Source organism: Electrophorus electricus, chromosome 10, assembly GCF_041902795.1.
Source record: "Electrophorus electricus isolate QZ-2024a chromosome 10, ASM4190279v1, whole genome shotgun sequence".
Lineage (NCBI taxonomy): Eukaryota > Metazoa > Chordata > Actinopteri > Gymnotiformes > Gymnotidae > Electrophorus > Electrophorus electricus.
The window spans coordinates 29,666,294-29,685,084 of record NC_137506.1 but is presented as its reverse complement, the minus strand read 5'-3'; the positions used below and the strand labels follow the sequence as shown (position 1 = coordinate 29,685,084).

Genomic DNA, 18,791 nt, shown 5'->3' with positions numbered 1-18,791 from the left:
CAAAAACTTAATATTACATGAGTTCCTCTGTGGAGAACAAGGCACCAATCCAGAACAAATTCCCTGTGTTCTCCTTCTTCTTCCTGTGAAAAAATGCCCTACATTAGACAGGTGGTTGGTGTGTCCTGGTACTGAATTCTGTCAAGTTATGAGAGAATACAGATAATCCAACTGTGCTTGACGTATTTGTTACCTCACAAGTTTAACAAAACAAAAAGGTTTGCTTATAACTATGTAATTCCTTCTCTCATGCATGTGTACATCAGGAATTGTTTTTACTTAATCAGCTGTTTGTTTGTTTTTGTTTTATGAAAGCGCTGATTTTAGCAGCATTATTTTCTGCGTACCTGTATTTTCATCTGATAAAATGAAAGACAAAATCTTAACTTTGCTGACGAGCATTTTCCACCCCTTTGTCTTGTCAAAAAAAATGTTTGTTTAGATATTGTATTAGATATTGTCTAATAGTCCCAGGAATGCTGTGACACTTTCCCTTAATTATAAATGTGGTCTAAATTAAATTTTCAGTGGTGAATCATAACTAGCGTTCTTTAAAGTCTATGTCTATGTCTATATCTTGTCTTGGTTGGGCAAACCTGCCATTAATGATACTTACGCTTCAATATCATTTATTTGTGTTATTTCATTTACTTCTGTGAAAGTTCTGATTCTTCCAGTGTTATTTTTTACCACACCTGTATTTTATTCTTTAAAAATTAAATAAAATAACCATTGTTGTACCACACAAAATCTTGAGACCAACATTTTCTCTCATGTATCACTGGAATTAACTCATTTCCAAGATCATAGATATTATCTCGTAGGAATGCTAAAACCCATAACTATTGATAATCCTTAATACAATTTACTAAATAAATAAATAATTAAAAAATATATATCTTTAGGCCTAACCACATTTTAATAAACCCAAAACATTTCAAATTAAACTGATCCTAAAAATATCAGACAGAGCTCAGGGGTCTCAGTGTTATTACAAAACAAACAAACAAACAAACAAAAAAACCTGGAATTGACACGCAAGTTAATCATTAAAGATAAGCTGTATGGCGTTTTCAGAGTGTTTCATGATTTGAACCACGTCAGCGACAAAGAATTAACGATACCGTACCGAATGTCACGTGCTTACGAGCGTCTCTCACGTGCATAAGTCCCAGCCTAACGAAAAGGCGCAGGGAGCGAGCGCTATTCTCTGGAACTGGAGCGAAGCTTTTCCTAGAACTCGTCCAGTCACGCTTATCTCAGAAGATAAGCGGTGATTGAGGGGGAGACTGCAGATCTGCATGAAGAGATAACATTATAAAGTGATTAGTTGGACTTCGCTAGAGTTCAGAAAGCCTAGTAGGCGACAGGGTGCTGTCAGGGACCCTCATTTGGCAGGTGGGCTTGTGTTCACTGGAGTGGGTCTGCCCCTAAATCACAAACTCCCGTCAGCAGAAACAAATCAGGACAGTGTGCGGTTAGACATCAGAGCTGATTATAGCTACGACTACACACACACTCTCTCTCTCTCTCTGTCTGCGGGCATCGCCTTTTTAACCATCTAACACCTAGGACAAAACGGACACAAACACACATGGGAGCCGTGTGCCACGGTGCCCGAGCTGTGTTCTGACAGCGTTCCGCGGACACGTGAAATGAGGAAAGCATCCCGCGGCTGCACGGCGTGAGACCAGATACTGGGCTGAGTTGGTGACATCCCAGGCTTCTGCTGCTCCTCTTCGGTAGCAAACTACGCGGCCGAGGACTTCCCTGCCGGAGCAAGCAACCTGGGCGCTGGAGCAGAGGCGTTCTGTATCGAAGAAGACAATGATCAGCAAGGTTATCAAAGTCCGCAAACGGAGGGAAATGCTTTGGGTGCAAGTGTGCTTCATCTGCAGCGTGCTGCTGACGGCGTGGAGCTTGTCGGCGCTGCTCTCTGATACAGGTGAGTGGTAACCGGGATAATAGTGCGGTGGTACGCTGGGCGGATGCTGACATTTCGCAGCAACATCTTTGCGTTTATGAATTGGCAAACTGTGGACTATTGTTCAGGACGGGTCCACGCGTTTACACTTAAACGAGGCACCAACACAGCGTCACCTTCCCGTGTTGGGACGGCGCCCGTTGTTTAATCGCTTACGCTGTGAGCCGTGCTCGGACGCCGCAAAGGGATGACATGAAAACAGTTTGATGCAAGATTTTGAGGAGGGGAGTGCTCACCAGCTGCCGCCGGTGACTGCACACCCCATCCGTCCTCTACACCGTGCCTGGGCAGAGATGGCTGGGTTGTCTTGCACGGTTCCACGTCATCAGACGTGCCCGGCTAACCGGTGCCGCAGTATGAAAAGCGACGTTGATGTCTCCACGGATCCATTGCAACCCCTGTTCTATAGTCATCTGTTCACTTGGCCAGTGTACATGGTTACGTTTACGGCATTTAGCTGACGCGTTTATCCAAAGCGACTTACAATTCCGACTGAGTACAACTTGAGCAATTGAAGGTTAAGGGTCTTGCTCAGGGGCCCAACGGTAGCAACTTGGCAGTGGTGGGGCTTGAACCAGCAACCTTCCGATTACAAGTCAAGTACCTTAACCACGGTGATCTCGTTAGATCAGAGGACGAGCAGCGGAGTGTAGCCTGTGTTACTCTGAAAAAGAATGTAGTTAAAATAGGCCACCAGGGGAAAAAAAATTGTAACCTTAGCATCACAGGTCAAACAGGGACACCATGGTGCCACAAACCACTGGCCAGCTACAAGTTACACCTGAATTAAATAGTGTAATATAGATATTATAATGTATTATACTACGTTAAGTTTTCTTTGAGCCAGATGTAATTGTGATGCTACAAATTATCCCACTGATTCCATATGCTAGGTTCCACTGATTAGTAAAATCAGCTTTGTACCATTGTGAAAATGGCTACTGAAATGTACTGAGTACTAAACCGCAAACCATTAAGAACATCTATGTGGATTTCTAAATATTCATTTATGATAGCTTAGAAATTCTGTTACTGTCAAATTAGATAAATATAGTTGTCAAATCTAGTTGGGCAACAAAATATTTGTAAATTGTATCTTGTGTTTGGATTTTTAAAAAACATTAGTTGAACACTTCTCAGGCTTTCTAATGCTTTTCCTTCTGGACATATGGAAATCTCAGAAGTGCTTGTGCTCCTGTGAAAAGCATTCCATAGAGTGTGCTTTGTTTTCTTTAAGACAGATTAAATTATGGTGCTATAGAAAATGCTATTAAAATAACCAAGGTTTAATATAAATCTTATTAGAGCAATAGATTAAATCCAATTGAAACCTTTTTTTTTTTCTTTGATCTGGTCTGAGTATTTAATATGACAGCGCTGGACAATCTTTGAAACATCAAGCGCATTTCAGACACAAACTGACTCCTTCCACTAGGAACTGGAGGGTAAAAAGAATTATTTCAACGGAAGGAAAGGTACACTGATCTCTTTGCTCTATTTTCAATATCAGTTGTTGGCCTGCTTCTTTGTCATCTTGCTAATTATTAATTACATTAAAGTTACAAAAGTGATTCTATGTGTCTTGATATCACACTGACAATGATGAAACGTCTGTACTGTACACATAGCCGCTATGTTTACGTGTTTACGTGTTAAAATTTGTGAATGAAAGCAGAGACATCGTTGAATATGGACACACTGGAACGGCAATCCCGTTCATCCTCTGTGGCTTCAGGCATGGTCGAAGCAAAGAAATGTAGAACTAAAGAGAACTGGCAAACTAAAATGGAACACGACAGAACTCAGACTAAAGCCAGAATAAACACTGGTTTGGCTTTTCAGAGTTGCCAAAATCTACATGACCTGAAGGGATTAAGGAGTGATACTGAGTTGTCTTTTTATTGCTGAACGGGCACATTATATTGGTGGTTTGCTAGCATAAATCCACAATCCAGTTTTCAAATTTTCTTACACATGTTTTATGCAATTACTTATTTCAAGTGTAGAGGCTGAGAATTCCCCAAATTTACATAGTGCAGTGTTAATTATATTTTTAATTTGCTTTCAACAGACATCAGGAAACAGTGCTACCTTGTGGCTAAGCTGTATTAAATTTAACATATTGTATTTATATAAAATCCACATGCATCCATTAACTTACGTTTAATCATCATGCAATAAAAGTATTTTAACAACATAAAATCAACAAAACGCAATAATGCCGTATGTTATGACTGCATATTACTTAAAACAATTGACTTTGCAGGTAAACAGGTACAAAAGCTTGAACACAACCTTTCACAGACTTGGCATTAATAGCACTCATAGACTTACTATAATAATCTATAATTCTATGAACAACTGTAAAAGGAAGCAACTTACACACAAGTAATGAATGAACATGTGTAATTAATAGGAGAGCATATTCATCTCCACAAAGTTTCTCATAGTAACTACATTTAAAGCACTTTCATCCTACACAACTTACAATTATAACTGAATACAACTTGAGTAATTGAAGGTTAAGGGTCTCAGGGGCCCAACAGTGGCAACCTGGTGGTGGGGCTTAAACTGGCAACCGTCTGAGTACTAGTCAAGAACCTTAACCACTGAGCTACCACTGTCCCTGACTAAAGCATGTCATTCACATGATTATCCTGACCAATCAAGTAATGTCCTTCTTATCATCGCTGCCCCCAAATTTACAAAGTAATTTAGAAAGTAAATTTGACTATTGACTTCAGAGGAAACATGCAAATGGAACTGAATTCAAAAGCCCCTCTGCTGCTAACAGGACTGTCCTCAGGACCATCCTGGTGGTGCTCTGAAAGCCAAGGTTGCGTGAAGGGCGGCTTTCAACCTTTGCATCTTCTGCTGTTTTTGCAAGCAATTGTCTATATAGAAACGCTGTTCCCCTGCTGTACGCACACGATCTCCTTCCTCACTATTGCCTAAGACACATTTTTTTTGGTGTGAAGGCCATACAGCAGGGGCTACACGCAGGGCAGTTGGAAGAACATGCCACTGAGAGTTGTTGACCAGGGCTTCATGATCCACGTCCCACCAATGGGCCCTGAGCAGGCGCCTGTCGAATTTTATGGAACAAACATTTAATGTCTTTAGCCAAAGCTACCATGTGCTCTCAAAATTTCAATAACACCCCAAGGAGTTTTACCCTCCAAAAAGGCATTCATTCAAACTACTTGCCTGATACTGAAATGAACAATTAAAAGCTGTTCTGTGTTTGCCATTATAGGTCACCATGTGTTGCAGAATACACCATGACTCAGGAGACTATGTGACAGCAGTGGAGGGCACTTTGGCAACATATCCCATGTTCTCTAGTTAGAAAATCTTAAACATGGCAGTTCCTTGGGGGATTTCAGCAGATTTCATCTGCGGCAGAGGGATAGCATCCTGGAGAAATCGATCCACCTCTTCTCTCTCAGTTCTAGACTGGAGTAAGTCGATAGCCTCCTAATTGCATCTGGAAGGAGCAACCTCCTTCTCATGGCAGTATGTGCAGTTGCCAAAATTTATTAGAATGCCCATGCATTTCTATAAAGGGTGATGCAAGAGATGTGACAAGACATTGTCGAGGAGGTAGCTGATTTTTGAAGCTTTGTTGGTCCTTCCAAGGTCCAGCCCAGCCTTGTTCTTACAGCTACAGCCAATGGCCCTACATAAGTGATTAAGTGCTGAAAATCAGAGCCTGTCAGTAACAGTGGATAGTTCCTGCAATGTAGGGGAATTACTCAGAGGTATCTGTTTTTCTTGGAACATTGGCATAACGTGTAAATACTCAGCAGGAAGACACCTTCTGGTCTATATTTCTTCATGGGCTGTAATGCCAGAGACAGATTGAATGTTACCTTGGCTCCAGAAATGATCTGCAACTCATTCTTAACTCATTTGTCAATGAAAGGTCTTCTGGTTGGCCAGTCAATTCCAGCCTCCTTGCAGCAGCATGAAGTAGCATGGTCCTTTCAGACTCTTTATCCAGAATGGCATACGCCATCAGGGAATGTGTTCCATGCTGTATTTAGAACCTTTGCAATCTTAAGAAGAACATTGCTTCCATTGCCTGGCCTGTAAAAATACAGGGTCTCAGTAGATGCCATCAACACTGCAGTAAATGTCTCGCTCTCACATGATGGTCTAGAGTTGAGACCATGAAGAGCAGTTAAATGCCTGCCATTGCAGGACTGACACATAGCCTTCAGTCTACATTACAGATGTTTCTGGCCAAATCTACTTGAAGTTCTTTTGCGCTCAGGTTTTTCAAAGTTGTTGCACAGTTTGAATGTTAGTTGTTGTTACAGTATAGACAGTAAATCTTACCTGTCTCTGGTGACTTATTTTCTAGGTGTAATGCTGCTGGCCCGAGTGCCGCAGGGCTACCCTCGTTCGTGTGAGACATTTATTAACATAAAACACATAATACATAAATGGCACTCATATAAGACGTCGACAGTGAACATCGTTATTTAAATATTAAACAAAGTACACACTAACATCAATGGTGTTCACACACACACACACACACACACACAGACGTTACTGGCTACAGGCTTTTTCCACTAGCAACTCACGAGAGACTTAGGTAGCCACAAAGGGAGCACACACGGACATGGGTTTAAATAAACACATTAACACTTAACAGCAAACCCTGTACACATATGTGCAATCCCTGGGGGCGTGGTTACAAAACAAATAAACACCATATATATGGGGATCCCCCCTGCATGTGGCGGGCCGTACCACGTGACTTCTGGGGGAGGGGCCATCCGTGATACTAGGGACTTAATTCCTGAATTTACTGTGGTAGGGCAGAACTGTTGATGTTTGTAATGCCTGTCTACAGCCCCTTTTCTTTAGCTTCCATTTACCTCTAACTTCTCCACTTTCCACTCAAGTAACTTTCATGTCAGTACCCTGTACCTCTGACTCAAACTCAAGCCCGTCTACAGTAAGAAATTTAGCAGGTTCGGTAAAGGCTGTCAGTGTGGGTGGACAAAGTTAGCTTGCATGCCATAAGGCAATTTAGTCAGAAGCCTTGCAACATACGACCCACAATAAAACTCAGCAGCTCCTTCCTGTCAGGGCAATCCTCAGATTCCTTGTTTGCAAATGCCCACTGTGGACATCATATCTTTCTATCACCTCAGCTATTCTTCTCAAAGACAGCTTATGTGTCTCTCCTTAATGTTCACTCAAGGAGTGTACTGGATCTGTATATGGATACTGCGAGCTGCAGAATCAATGCACAATCAGAATAGCCTGTTCAATTCTCAATTGGTCTATTAAAATCTGATACACAAAGCCTTCAGTAGCATCTTCTGGTGATATATTTTCTAAGGCTAGCTTTTTCTTGTGTGTCGTCAGTAGGGAACATAATGTTTAGGGCGTCCGTGTGTTATTTCCCTGCTTGTTGGCTGGTCTGGCGGGTTGCTCTGCTGCATGCTTTATCTTAGTTTGTGCTGGTCTATGAGGGTGAGCATCAGCATGGAAGGACATGATGATGCGGTTTGATGGTCGGCTGCTCCATCTCTGTGCTCGTGTCAGTGGAAGATGCGCCTGCCACCCGTCCACGTTTTCTGCAGCGTCATTACTGATGTCCGCTTCTGATGGAGGAGGCGACGTGTGGAAGGGACATGCTGCAAGAGCAGGATGTAGCATAGGCACAGATGAACGTAGCACTTGAATTGGACATTGCCTATTAGTAGTTGAACATGGTGTTGCCATTGGCAAAGATTTAGGGAGTAGAACAGTTCTTTTGGTCACACATCTGTGGGGGAGATTATGCAGATGGGGTAAGGGTTCTGGCCATCAGGAAACAGTGCCACCTTCTGGCTAAGATGTATTTACTTAAAAGTAACATAAGGCGTTCATTTGCAATCCACATGAGTCATTCAGTAAATGTGCAGTTATATCAGAATATTATGATCGCCTACCTAATAGTGGGAATAACTGCCCTTGACTTGGATGACACTAGTGAGTTGTTGGGGCATAGACTGTATTAGTTCACAGAAGGTATCCGGAGGCACACGTGCCCATTCTAACTGCAGCAGAGCACCGAGGTACCTGCTGATCCAGGTGTTCCCAGATGTGTTCCACTGGATTGAGATCAGGCCAAGAAAGGACACCGAAAGCCACTGTCATGCTCCTGAAACCACTCATGCACCAGCCTTGCGCGTTGAGGTTGGGCGTTATCCTGTCGATAGGTACCATTACCATCAGGGAAGAATGTCAACATGTATGGGTGCACGCGATCTGCTAGGATTGCCAAGTACCCATTGGCGTTCAGACTCATGCAATGGTATTAGTGGTCCAAGATCATGCCAGGAAAACATCCCCCAGACAGGTACACTGCCACCACCAGCTTGCGTTTGGCCCACAGTTTTTTCTGAGGTGGTTCTCATGCATTTGGTGGCATATACACCCCTGTCCATCCACTTTAAGCAGCACAAACCTGGATTTGTCCAAAAAGGCAATGTTTTTCCAATCCTCCACTGTCTACTGTCCACTGTACGGTACTCCCATGACAATGAACCTTGGTTAACATTGGTGCCTTGACCATACGTCTGCTTCACAGGTCCAGACATAGCAGGGTTCCTCATTGCTCCCGTCTTCATTACAGAGGTTAACTGTGGCGTGTCGATTGCTCCCCTCTGGCATCAGTGACCACTAGGGCACCACTCTTATTGCCCCTGGGACACACTCAGTTATATATTCACCTTCACTATAGCGGCTCTAAAACATCCGATGAAGTTAGGGGTCTCTAAGATGCTACAACCCTTTGCTCATTACCCTATTATTATGACCCTTTGGACATCAGTTAAACTGTCGCCTTTGCTCATGACAGTCATTTTGCATCCTGATACAACTGACTTGTGTGCTTGTTTATTTATGCAGCAAATGTGGCATCTGTGACGTCCCGGGCCAGGTTCATTCTAAACCAGGAGTGGTCATGATATTCTGATATGACTGTGTAGTTTAACACCATAAAACCAACAAAATGCAATAATACTCTATGCAGTGATTTCATAATATTACACAAAGCAATGACTATGCAGACAAACAGGTAGAAAGGCTTGAACACACAACCTTTAACAGATTTGGAATTAATAACACTCAATATGCCAAGCAGTAATTATCTATCTATCTATCTATCTATCTATCTATCTATCTATCTATCTATCTATCTATCTATCTATCTATCTATCTATCTATCTATCTATCTATCTATCTATCTATCTATCTATCTATCTATCTATCTATCTATCTATCTATCTATCTATCGGGTTTCCTTACCTAAAAGGTTGCATGGTTTCATTTTGTCCTTCTATTACATGGCAAGACCTTTGCATGCAGCAAAGTTTCCAACAGAACAACCATAAGCAATCAGCAGGGTGTCATGTGGATATCTGGGGGATATAAAATTACAAAAATGCAGGGAAAAAAATCATATTAGCAACTTCCAGTATTCATGCAAAAGTACACAGAGATGTAAATAATAAGTGTATTTGTAACGTGAGGAGGCTAAGCAGGATGTGTGGACGAGTCACGTAGAACAGACACGTTTATTCACACAGAGCACAAAGACTACATAACACATACGCTAACGTAATGTCAAACACAGACAACAGAACAATAGGGGTTTTTATACACTCGTAAATGATGAACATAATTACAAACATGGACGTGGCCACACGAACGAACACACACACACACAAACACACGGGAAGACGTGGGAGGAGGGGCCGTACTGTGACTGTATTTTTTGAGGATGTTACAGGTTGTGAGATAATATGCATCACATAAATTTATCATACAGTTCCCTTTTCTTTTAAATACATATTCATATTCAAATAGTCTGCTGTAAATATATCTCTTTCCAAGTACATCAAATAATCGAACATTTCAGTTACATTTTGTTATTGAAACTTTTACATAAACTATTACACTCACTCTTCTTGCTTACTATGTCCTAAATCAATCTGATGTTCACTGTATTGGTGTCGCTAGTTCTAAACAGCTACGTGACGTCTTATTTATAACTTATTACCACAGAAATCTTGTTCACACATTTTAGACTTAACAGTGGTTTTGAAACTCCATATGCATTCCCATAACTGGATTTCTGTAAAAGGCCCCACTACACCCATAAAATATTCTGAATTTGCACTTTTATTTTATGGACCTTAACTATACAATAAAATTTATAATAACATATGTCTTTGGAAGTTATGTTTCATTTCCTGTTGCTGTTCGGTGAACCCAAGCTTTTCAGAGGACTGTAGATTTATGAGTGAATGAGTTAATATGCTTTGATTCTCAGTTATCGGATCGGGCATATGCTCAGTGCCTTGGGGCAGCACCACGTTTATCCACAGAACCAGGATTAAAATCAGTGAGGAGAAAAAGAACCAGCGCTACAGTCCAATATAAACATTTCACAACTAATGAAAACCTCCACAACTGATTCTTGATTGAATAATTGTACATGCATAATATATAAACCGTGTGTGTGTGTGTGTGTGTGTGTACGTGTGTGTGTGTGCGTGTATGTTTGTTTCAGGTCATGGGGTTGTGTTGCAAGGGGCCCCTGCTTCACCCACGGATCACCTGGGCCGACGACTTATGGCCATTGTGGAAGGCAATGGCACCCAGAACTGCACTGATCCTGGTAACCCCACACACGCAAACTCATTTCAACCTCTAGCCCCAACAAAACCTATTATTATCCCACTGCATCCATTCTATTGTGCTGTGGTGGGATTGGGGTGAGTTCCATTTCATTTCTGCCACCCCAGGAGACTTGATCAAATTTAGGTTTAAATTCTATTTTGCAGTTACTTTAAAAACAGGCCACCAATGGGTACATTTGGACTGTGACCTCATTGTCAGTGCCAAATCAAATTAATTTTGAATAAATTGAACCCTTGCCTTATGAAACTGTTCAAATGGCAAATTGAGTCATTCCCTGTCACAGTTGGATCCGGCAGTCAGTCCTTGCAGCGAGGGAGCTGGTCTGCTGAGCAAATGCGATTATGAATGAAAGATTTGTGATCATGGGGAATGAAATCTGCCGCCAGCACTTTGGCCTCATGCTGGCTATAACTGGAAGCCCGGTAGCTATGTTTAGGCATTCTTTTTCTGTAACTCTGCTGTGACCTTAACGGTATCAAATGGCTGTTTCTCAGTTACTCACCAAAAAGAAAAAACAATGCAAACCCAGATGCTGGGAGAAGGTATGGAGGGTTGTATTACACAGTGAGACCTGGAGTCCTGGATTCTGGAGAGAGAGACTGCTGATGCTGAGGCAGCTCTCATCTTCTGTCAAGAGCTGTGGAGCGTCCCTGTGCCATGGTACAGAACCATGGAGCATTTGGGGTTGTATAACTGCCTGCATCAGGGACCGATTGTAAACATGATAGAGTCTGCCTCTCATTTTGTTGATGAGTGTGTGTGTGTGTGTGTGTGTGTGTGTGTGTGTGTGTGTGTGTGTGTGTGTGTGTGTGTGTGTGTGTGAGATGCTGAGAGCACTGCCCAGGTGTCAGTCTGATCTTACACAGCAGTAAACCTGTCAGAGATCCTACTCTCACCGCTCCCAGCTAGAGAGTGTCCTTTCTTTGTGTGTGTCTGCTTGTGAGTCTTCTGTTTTGGGGTCCTGAAAGCCACAAGAGAGAGAATGAATGCCAGGGAGATGGGGACAGGAAGGAGAACAGGATGAGATCCTGCTGAACTGAAGGCCAAATAGAAGTCATTTTGCCTGTCGTAACTGAGAAACATGTGAATGTGTGTGTGATAGAAATATCTCTGAATAAATTCCAGGGCCCAAAATATCTGTTCCCAGCACTTTTTGTTGTTGTTTTGGTCTATGACAAGTAAAATCTTTCAAACTATGCCATGGAACAGTGATGCAAAACACACTGCACAGTAGTTTAGGTGTCAAGCTACAAGCCAGCAACCTGTCAGCGTGGCTGTTCATAGTTCCTGAATTCAAGACACTGACAGGCCATGTGGGTTCCGTGAGACTCTTAGCTGCAAGAAGTGCGTCTGTGAAGTGGTTTAATTTGTTTGACACCACGATCATTAATGCAGAAGATACTCAGTGGTGGTTTTCAGCAGAATGAAAAGGGCTCATCCTTAGCACGCATAATAATGAAGTTAATGTTGTCCTTCTGCCAGTGACTACCTCTTTGTTATGGTTTTTTGTTTTTTGTTTTAAAAAGTACATTTGTCTGAGCAGCCACCAGAGAGCTGTTGATGTCCCAGCTTTTTGAGGTTGTATGCACATTTTGGGAACATTTTCTGAGATGGGTTTCTGAGATGTCTTTTTGTTAGTGCCAGGGGGTTGTTGCCATGGTTAATGACATTCCAGTGATACAGCTTTGTAATATGCTGAAGATCACTGAAAAAATGTCATAATTATCCAATAGTATGGAGATTAGTACAGGATTAAACAGAGCCCTCGATGGTGCTGTGCTGTGCAGACAGGTTCTCCTTTCTTTGGAAAATGTCATGTAGCTTTAAACAATATAAACAATAGTCTATAGTGAGCTTACGTAGATGAGATCTGGTACAGACACAGAAATAAGGGCTACATAGCTTTTAAGCCTCCATTGTAGTGGACCAGTAAAGGGAGCATCAGTAATTTGCACCATTCTATCACAGGAACCAGCAAGAGCATATTAAGAGTTGTACTGCAGGGGCCAAATCACCTTTCATAAACATAACATTTAAAGAATCATAAATATTTATGCAAAAAAAATCTTTTCTTCATTTTCTGCATTTCCACACTAGCCAATTCCCTGACCCACATCCATGACTTAATGCCTTTTTTCTTCCATCAAAACCCATTTAGATTTCAGTGTTTTGTACTGGCATGAAAGATTTGTTTGTTTGCTTGTTTTTTTGTCTGTTTGTTTGTCTTTTACTTTTCTGCTCATCTGTTTGGTGGGATCCAATGAGCATTTGGATCATAAGTAATGATCTGTTTCAAACTGTTCAAATTAAAATGGGCCAAAACGCTTGAGAGAGAGTGAAATGGTGACAGGAGCCGAGACGAGTAATGAGACGGTGAAAGAGTTGATGAATGTCTTTACATGGAGAGCATCTACTTTAGGGCATGGTTCAGAGACGACAGACCTGGGTTTATCGTTGAAGCTCTGAGTGGCATAATTAAGGTTGTGTTTTTCAGGAGGTGCGGCTTGCTGTTTTCATTCCTTTCACTCCTAATGAAAGTACATGCTTGTTGCCTTTCTTTTCACCAATAAAGGTCTAGTTAAAACGTTAGAGTTAAGAAAGGTGTGAAAAGTAATTAGAGAGCTGAAATGCACAGTGTCCACAAGGGGAGAAGGGGGACATGGAAAGATTTCTTGCAGACCCGCTCGAGGTTTACCCTGTAACAGCAGAGCCATGGGCGGAACCTCCGGGTGTGCGGCAGGACTGTGGGGCTCCGGGCTAACGGTGGCCGTCGCGTGTTGCGGGGAGATGTACTGATGCATTAAACGTTTTTATTGGCTTTGGGTGAGCTGTGGAAATTGTGGTAAAATCATTTAAAAAGAGAAGCTGTTCTGATGGTGCACTTAAGATGTTTAAGCAAGCCGCTCCACACACGCACACACATATTTATATAAGCTAAGTTGTAAAATGACCGAGTGAATGCGGTATGTAAGCTTTAAGGCGCCCTTGATTATTTATCTGTGCTTTTAGAAAATAGGTGTTGTGAAGACTGGAAGGAAAATGACTGTTAGGTGGCTTTTGGAAAGTCTATTTTAGGAGACAGGTTTGAGTTTGCCACCTACTGGCTAAACCCGGAATGTACAGATAAAATGATAGCAGGTCAGAAAAGAGCTCGTTTACATTCCTGATTATGATGACTATGTCTTCGTGCTCACAAACGTTTTGTATGAACCCTAAGAGCAACAGTCAGCAACACAACCTCAAATGGCTAATGTTTAATATTCATCGCACCTCTCATAACTATATGCTCAATCACTGGTCCTCGCATCTCCCGTACTGCAGAGGACAGAAGATGATGGATTAGGTCAGTGTTTGACAGGGGACATAAAGACAAGGACAGTTTCTTTCTTTCTTTTTCTCTTTGTCTCTCCTTTCTCTCTCTCTTTCATTATCTGTTTTTATTCCCATCTCTCCCTCTCCCTCTATTTTGTCCCTCTTCTTTGGTAGTCTATCCCATAATGCTTCATTCACACAGGATGATTAATGCATTGCTGTGATGGTTTAGTTGCCTGTCTTCTGGGAGAGTAGACCCACATGGAAAAGCATGGTGTGATTTTACTCAGAGCGGGGAAAAAAAATAGCCCGGCAAACAGTGCAAGTCTGTGACTGTGGGATTATTAATTATTGATCCATGCTACAGCTCGTGAGCACTTGAGTCGGCTGCCAGAGACATGAATGTGGGGGGAAGTATCTCACACGGTTCAGAAATGGGAGGGTGAACCCCAGCAGCAAGATTGCTCAGGTCAGCTCCAGGGATGACATCCTGGGCCATATGCTAACCACCTGTCCGGTCACGGCTTATTGGGGACACCTGCACGCGGGGCTGGACCAGACCTAAGGGCTCTCTCATTGCAAGGGTGCATGACGCGTGGAGGTGATATCGGAAATATGTTTACAGTTGCTGTAAAGTCTGTTGCTGGAGGCGAGTGCCACATCAGCATTCCAAGTGTCCTGTTGGGTTTAATGCATTACTGTTTAACTGCTGGCTCCAGGCAAAAGGACCTTGGCACACCAGACATTACTGATGGCATCTGAATGCACTAATATCATTGAAAACAACAGCTAGCTTTACCTGTGGCTATGAGTGTATGATGATGTATGCGAGTTTGTACTTGAGTATATGGGTACATATAAAATGTGTGTGTGTGTGTGTGTGTGTGCGTGCGTGTGTTTATGTGTGTTTGTATGAGATGCTCCCATGAGATCCTCTTTCTCAGGGGATGATCTTGGGAAGTCTCCTCTCCTGTGTATAAAGGGACGGGTTTGTCGGTAAGTACAGGAATGTGATCGGCGAACCAATGGCCCGCCACCGCTTTGATTGATGGAGTCTGTCCTGCTTGTCCCTTTTGCTTGTAGCACTCCGGAGGAGGTGGAAACTGAGCGCACCACACTGCTATCGCTGTTCCTGTTTTAGGACTCGTCACTCCTTGATGACAGGAACTCTTAGTGCCACATGCATTAGAACCATTTGCCTTTTAGATGAGTTTCATCATTTGAACTTCGAAAAACACTAGTGCATGTTAATTTATTGGAGATGATGGGTAAATGCGTCACAGGCCGCACCGAACCGACAGCGGTTGTCCGTCCCATGCGGAACATCAGATGGTGGTATAGGTTACCTGCGCTCTAATAGTGCTTTATTAGCTGAGAAATCTAAGGCTTATTGCAGGTTTAGTTTTGTGGGCAGTTTTGTGCATGTGTTTGTGGCTTATATTTCTGCATGTGCCATTGCGCAGTCTCTACATTCTTTCAAAGCTTCTCTCCAGTATACCTTTGTGGAGCCATGGGAAAATAGGACCTGCTATGGCCTATGATTGCCTGGGTGTCCTTCTTGTGAATGAGCTGAATGCAATTACTCAGTGCTCAGTGTATTTCTCAGCCTGTACACCAGGATCTAGGTTCTGATGTGCATCCATTTTCTCCTTCATGTGTCAGTCATGGCTCTGTTCTGCACTGGAGCCGCCGTGGTGCTCTGCATCGATCCACTCCCACTGCACAATGAATCGTTCTCCTCTTTACTTTTTCTTTTACGGTGCTTATTCATCTTTTTAAGTTTTAACTAATTACAGCTCTTACACTGCAGCCTGTAAGTAATCTGACAATAAAAGAACACGTGTTGCTCTGGGTTTGTGGTCTAGTGCTCTGGATATGAAATAATGACTAAGGAATTAAAGTGTGGACTGTCAACTTTAATTGTAGGGCATGCATGTCCATTAGATGAACCCTATATGACATGACAGCCATTTTTACACACAGAGCTTCATTTTAATGGAACAAAAGCAATTGGTCTATAGTCCCATTCTAGATTGCTATGTCTGTGCTGTTGCATCATAGGTTCAAAAATTATTGTTGTGGCATCTGGAGTCTATTGTCTGTCAGCATGAGGATCAAAGAAATGTCAAACGTCAAAACCTGTAAACCTTGAGAACAGAACAGGAAGATTACAGTTTGCTAAATATATTTTTTTTATGAGCCTGTAGAATTCTGAAAGAAGAGTCGATACTTGATGTGTAACGAAAAGATGCATTAAGGAAAGTCTGAATAAAAAAAAGTTCCGCTGATGATCCAAAGCTTAGCACCTTGCTGGTGAACGTAGCGGCAGGGGCTTGTGTAACTGCCTGTGGAACTGCATCAAGGCTCTACATAGATGCTGCGGTTCCTCTAACAGGATTAGCGGTGAAGCATACAGCTTTACTGCTACGACCCAGCAAATGTCTCAAAACTCGCTGGACGGCACTGCGCCATTCGGCAGGACAGCAGTCTGAAACCTACTGCTAAAGCAGCTTTGGAGATATTCCGAGCAAAGAAATTTGAATGTGTTTGACTGGCCGAGTCAGTCGTCCGTCCGGAGCCCCAGCTAGCACGCATTTCACTTACTTACTGAAGGCAGGGGGGGGGGGAACCCGAGACATGCCGGTAATAGACATGCCGGTAATAAACACTCTCCAGTTCAGCCTGGCACAACAGAACAAGGAAGAAACCTGAAGGCCACAGACTTTAGGTCGTCACTGGCTGCATACAGAGGATTTGCAGCCTAGTACTAAACATGACATTTTCTTTAATGTTATTTTAATTTGTTCAATTACTTGTGGTCCATTAAAATGGGAAATAATGTTCTAAATGGGCTGTGATTTCTCTACGGTTCACCCAAAATAGATGTAAAAACCCTCAAATTAATTCTGACACTGAGCTTTGTGGTTACTGTTTCTTTTGAAATCCAGGAGTACCGTGTAGAGAGGCATCGGATAAAACTTGTACCACATAATAACTAGTTACAGACTGCACTATGCATTTCCATTCTCTCTTCAGCCATCAATGAGTTCCCTAAGGATGTGTTCACCAACAAAGAACGCACACGGGGAGCTGTCCTGCTACACATATTAGCGGTAGGAAAACTCTGTATGTGTGTGTGTGTGTGTGTGTGTGTGTGTGTGTGTGTGTGTGTGTGTGTGTGTGTGTGTGTGTGTGTGTGTGTGTGTGTGTTTGTGGCTTCTTCAGCTAGAATAAGTGGTTCATCTCTGACAGTTTTTGACTATAAATAGTTTGTCGGTTCTTAGGCATACTCTGAAACTGGTCATAATATTTATGATGATAACAGTGCATGTGGCTAACACTATTATAAACACTACTGCTAACTGCTTCAGAATAAAAACATCAGCAACCCCTAAATTGTAACGCGGGGAGGCTTGGCAGGATGCACAGACGAGCCGTGTGACACTCAACGACATTTATTGAGAAACACGAAAGACAGCGTAGCGCTCAGGCTATGGCAAGGTCAAACACCATCATTATTCACATCATTCACTAACAATACACAACAAGGAGCAGGTGTGAAACACAGGGAGGGCGTGGCCATATGGTTGAACGAACACACACACGCACACACACGCACAGGGAGATGTTTGGAAGGAGGGGCCGTACCGTGACATAAATAACTAATAAGCTGCCTCCTGAGGACAATATATTAATACTATATAAAGTTTTAAGTACTTTAATATGTAAATAATGTACCTAGCATCATACATGCATATTTTTTCTTTCTTTTTGGTTATATCACTCTCTTTTCTTTCTGCTCCAGGCTGTCTACATGTTCCTGGCTTTAGCAATAGTGTGTGACGACTACTTTGTGATATCGCTGGATAAGATCTGTGAGGTGAGGTCTGAGTTCCAGATCTGGAGCTTGGATTCTTTAATACCCGATTAAAATGGCTTTGCCACGTGCCTACGTCCTCACATAGCCCCAGACCCGGGCTATCCTTGCCGTGCTCCTATGGATCATTCTTTATGCTTTTTTTTTTTTTTTTTTTTTTTTTTTTGAGAATTTGTATGCTTCTCTTGTCTGTCAGAAACTACATCTGAGTGAAGACGTCGCTGGCGCGACCTTTATGGCAGCTGGAAGCTCAGCCCCAGAGCTGTTTGCTTCCATTATTGGTGAGATGCAAACACACACACACACACACAGCCGTGTGAGCTTGTGGGCATGACTGTGGATGCCTGCTGATTGTTTTGTGCTCTGCAGGTGTCTTCATCACACATGGAGATGTGGGAGTGGGCACTATTGTAGGCTCAGCTGTCTTCAACATTCTCTGCATTATTGGTGTGTGTGGCATCTTCGCGGGGCAGGTGTGTGTGTGTGTGTCCATGTTTTTCGAGGTGTATTCATGCTCTCTTACCCTTCTCATATTGTTCCCGGTTCACCTGTGTGCGCTGTGCTTCCTGTCTTTCTAAATTGCTTTCAAGTCCGACAGAGCTATTAGCAGTAAATGTGTAATTATAAATTCTGTGTAGTGTAATGCACAGGCCCACTGTGTGACGTGAGCTGCCTTCAGAAAGCTCTCCTTTCTATCCTGAAGGTTGTCTGCCTCACCAAGTTTTCTGTGTTTCGAGACTCCATCTACTACACTCTGTCTGTCGTAGCACTCATTGCAGTAAGTATGAGTTCTAATGCATCTTGTTTATTGGAAATGTGTTCAGCAGTCTTGAGACTATAAAGAGTCACAGCGCTGCCATGGGGTATGTACAGGATGAGGGTTTGGCTTCAATTACTGACCTCCAG

The 18,791-nt window shown here is 42.6% G+C and overlaps 1 protein-coding gene across 3 annotated transcripts in view; it reads left to right on the top strand.

Moving 5' to 3' along the window:
• The first annotated feature begins 961 nt into the window (after positions 1-961).
• Positions 962-18,791, top strand: part of slc24a4a (solute carrier family 24 member 4a) — a 25,307-nt gene continuing 7,477 nt past the window's right edge. For 2 of the 3 annotated variants that reach the window (XM_035533136.2, XM_035533135.2), the window contains exons 1-7: positions 962-1,945; positions 10,566-10,673; positions 17,045-17,121; positions 17,814-17,888; positions 18,082-18,166; positions 18,255-18,358; positions 18,589-18,663. In XM_035533136.2, the coding sequence (XP_035389029.2) occupies positions 1,828-1,945; positions 10,566-10,673; positions 17,045-17,121; positions 17,814-17,888; positions 18,082-18,166; positions 18,255-18,358; positions 18,589-18,663 (642 nt within the window). In that variant the 5' untranslated portion in view covers positions 962-1,827. Of the gene's footprint in view, positions 1,946-10,565; positions 10,674-17,044; positions 17,122-17,813; positions 17,889-18,081; positions 18,167-18,254; positions 18,359-18,588; positions 18,664-18,791 lie in introns of those variants that run through there. The other variant, XM_081721025.1, reaches the window with a different exon arrangement.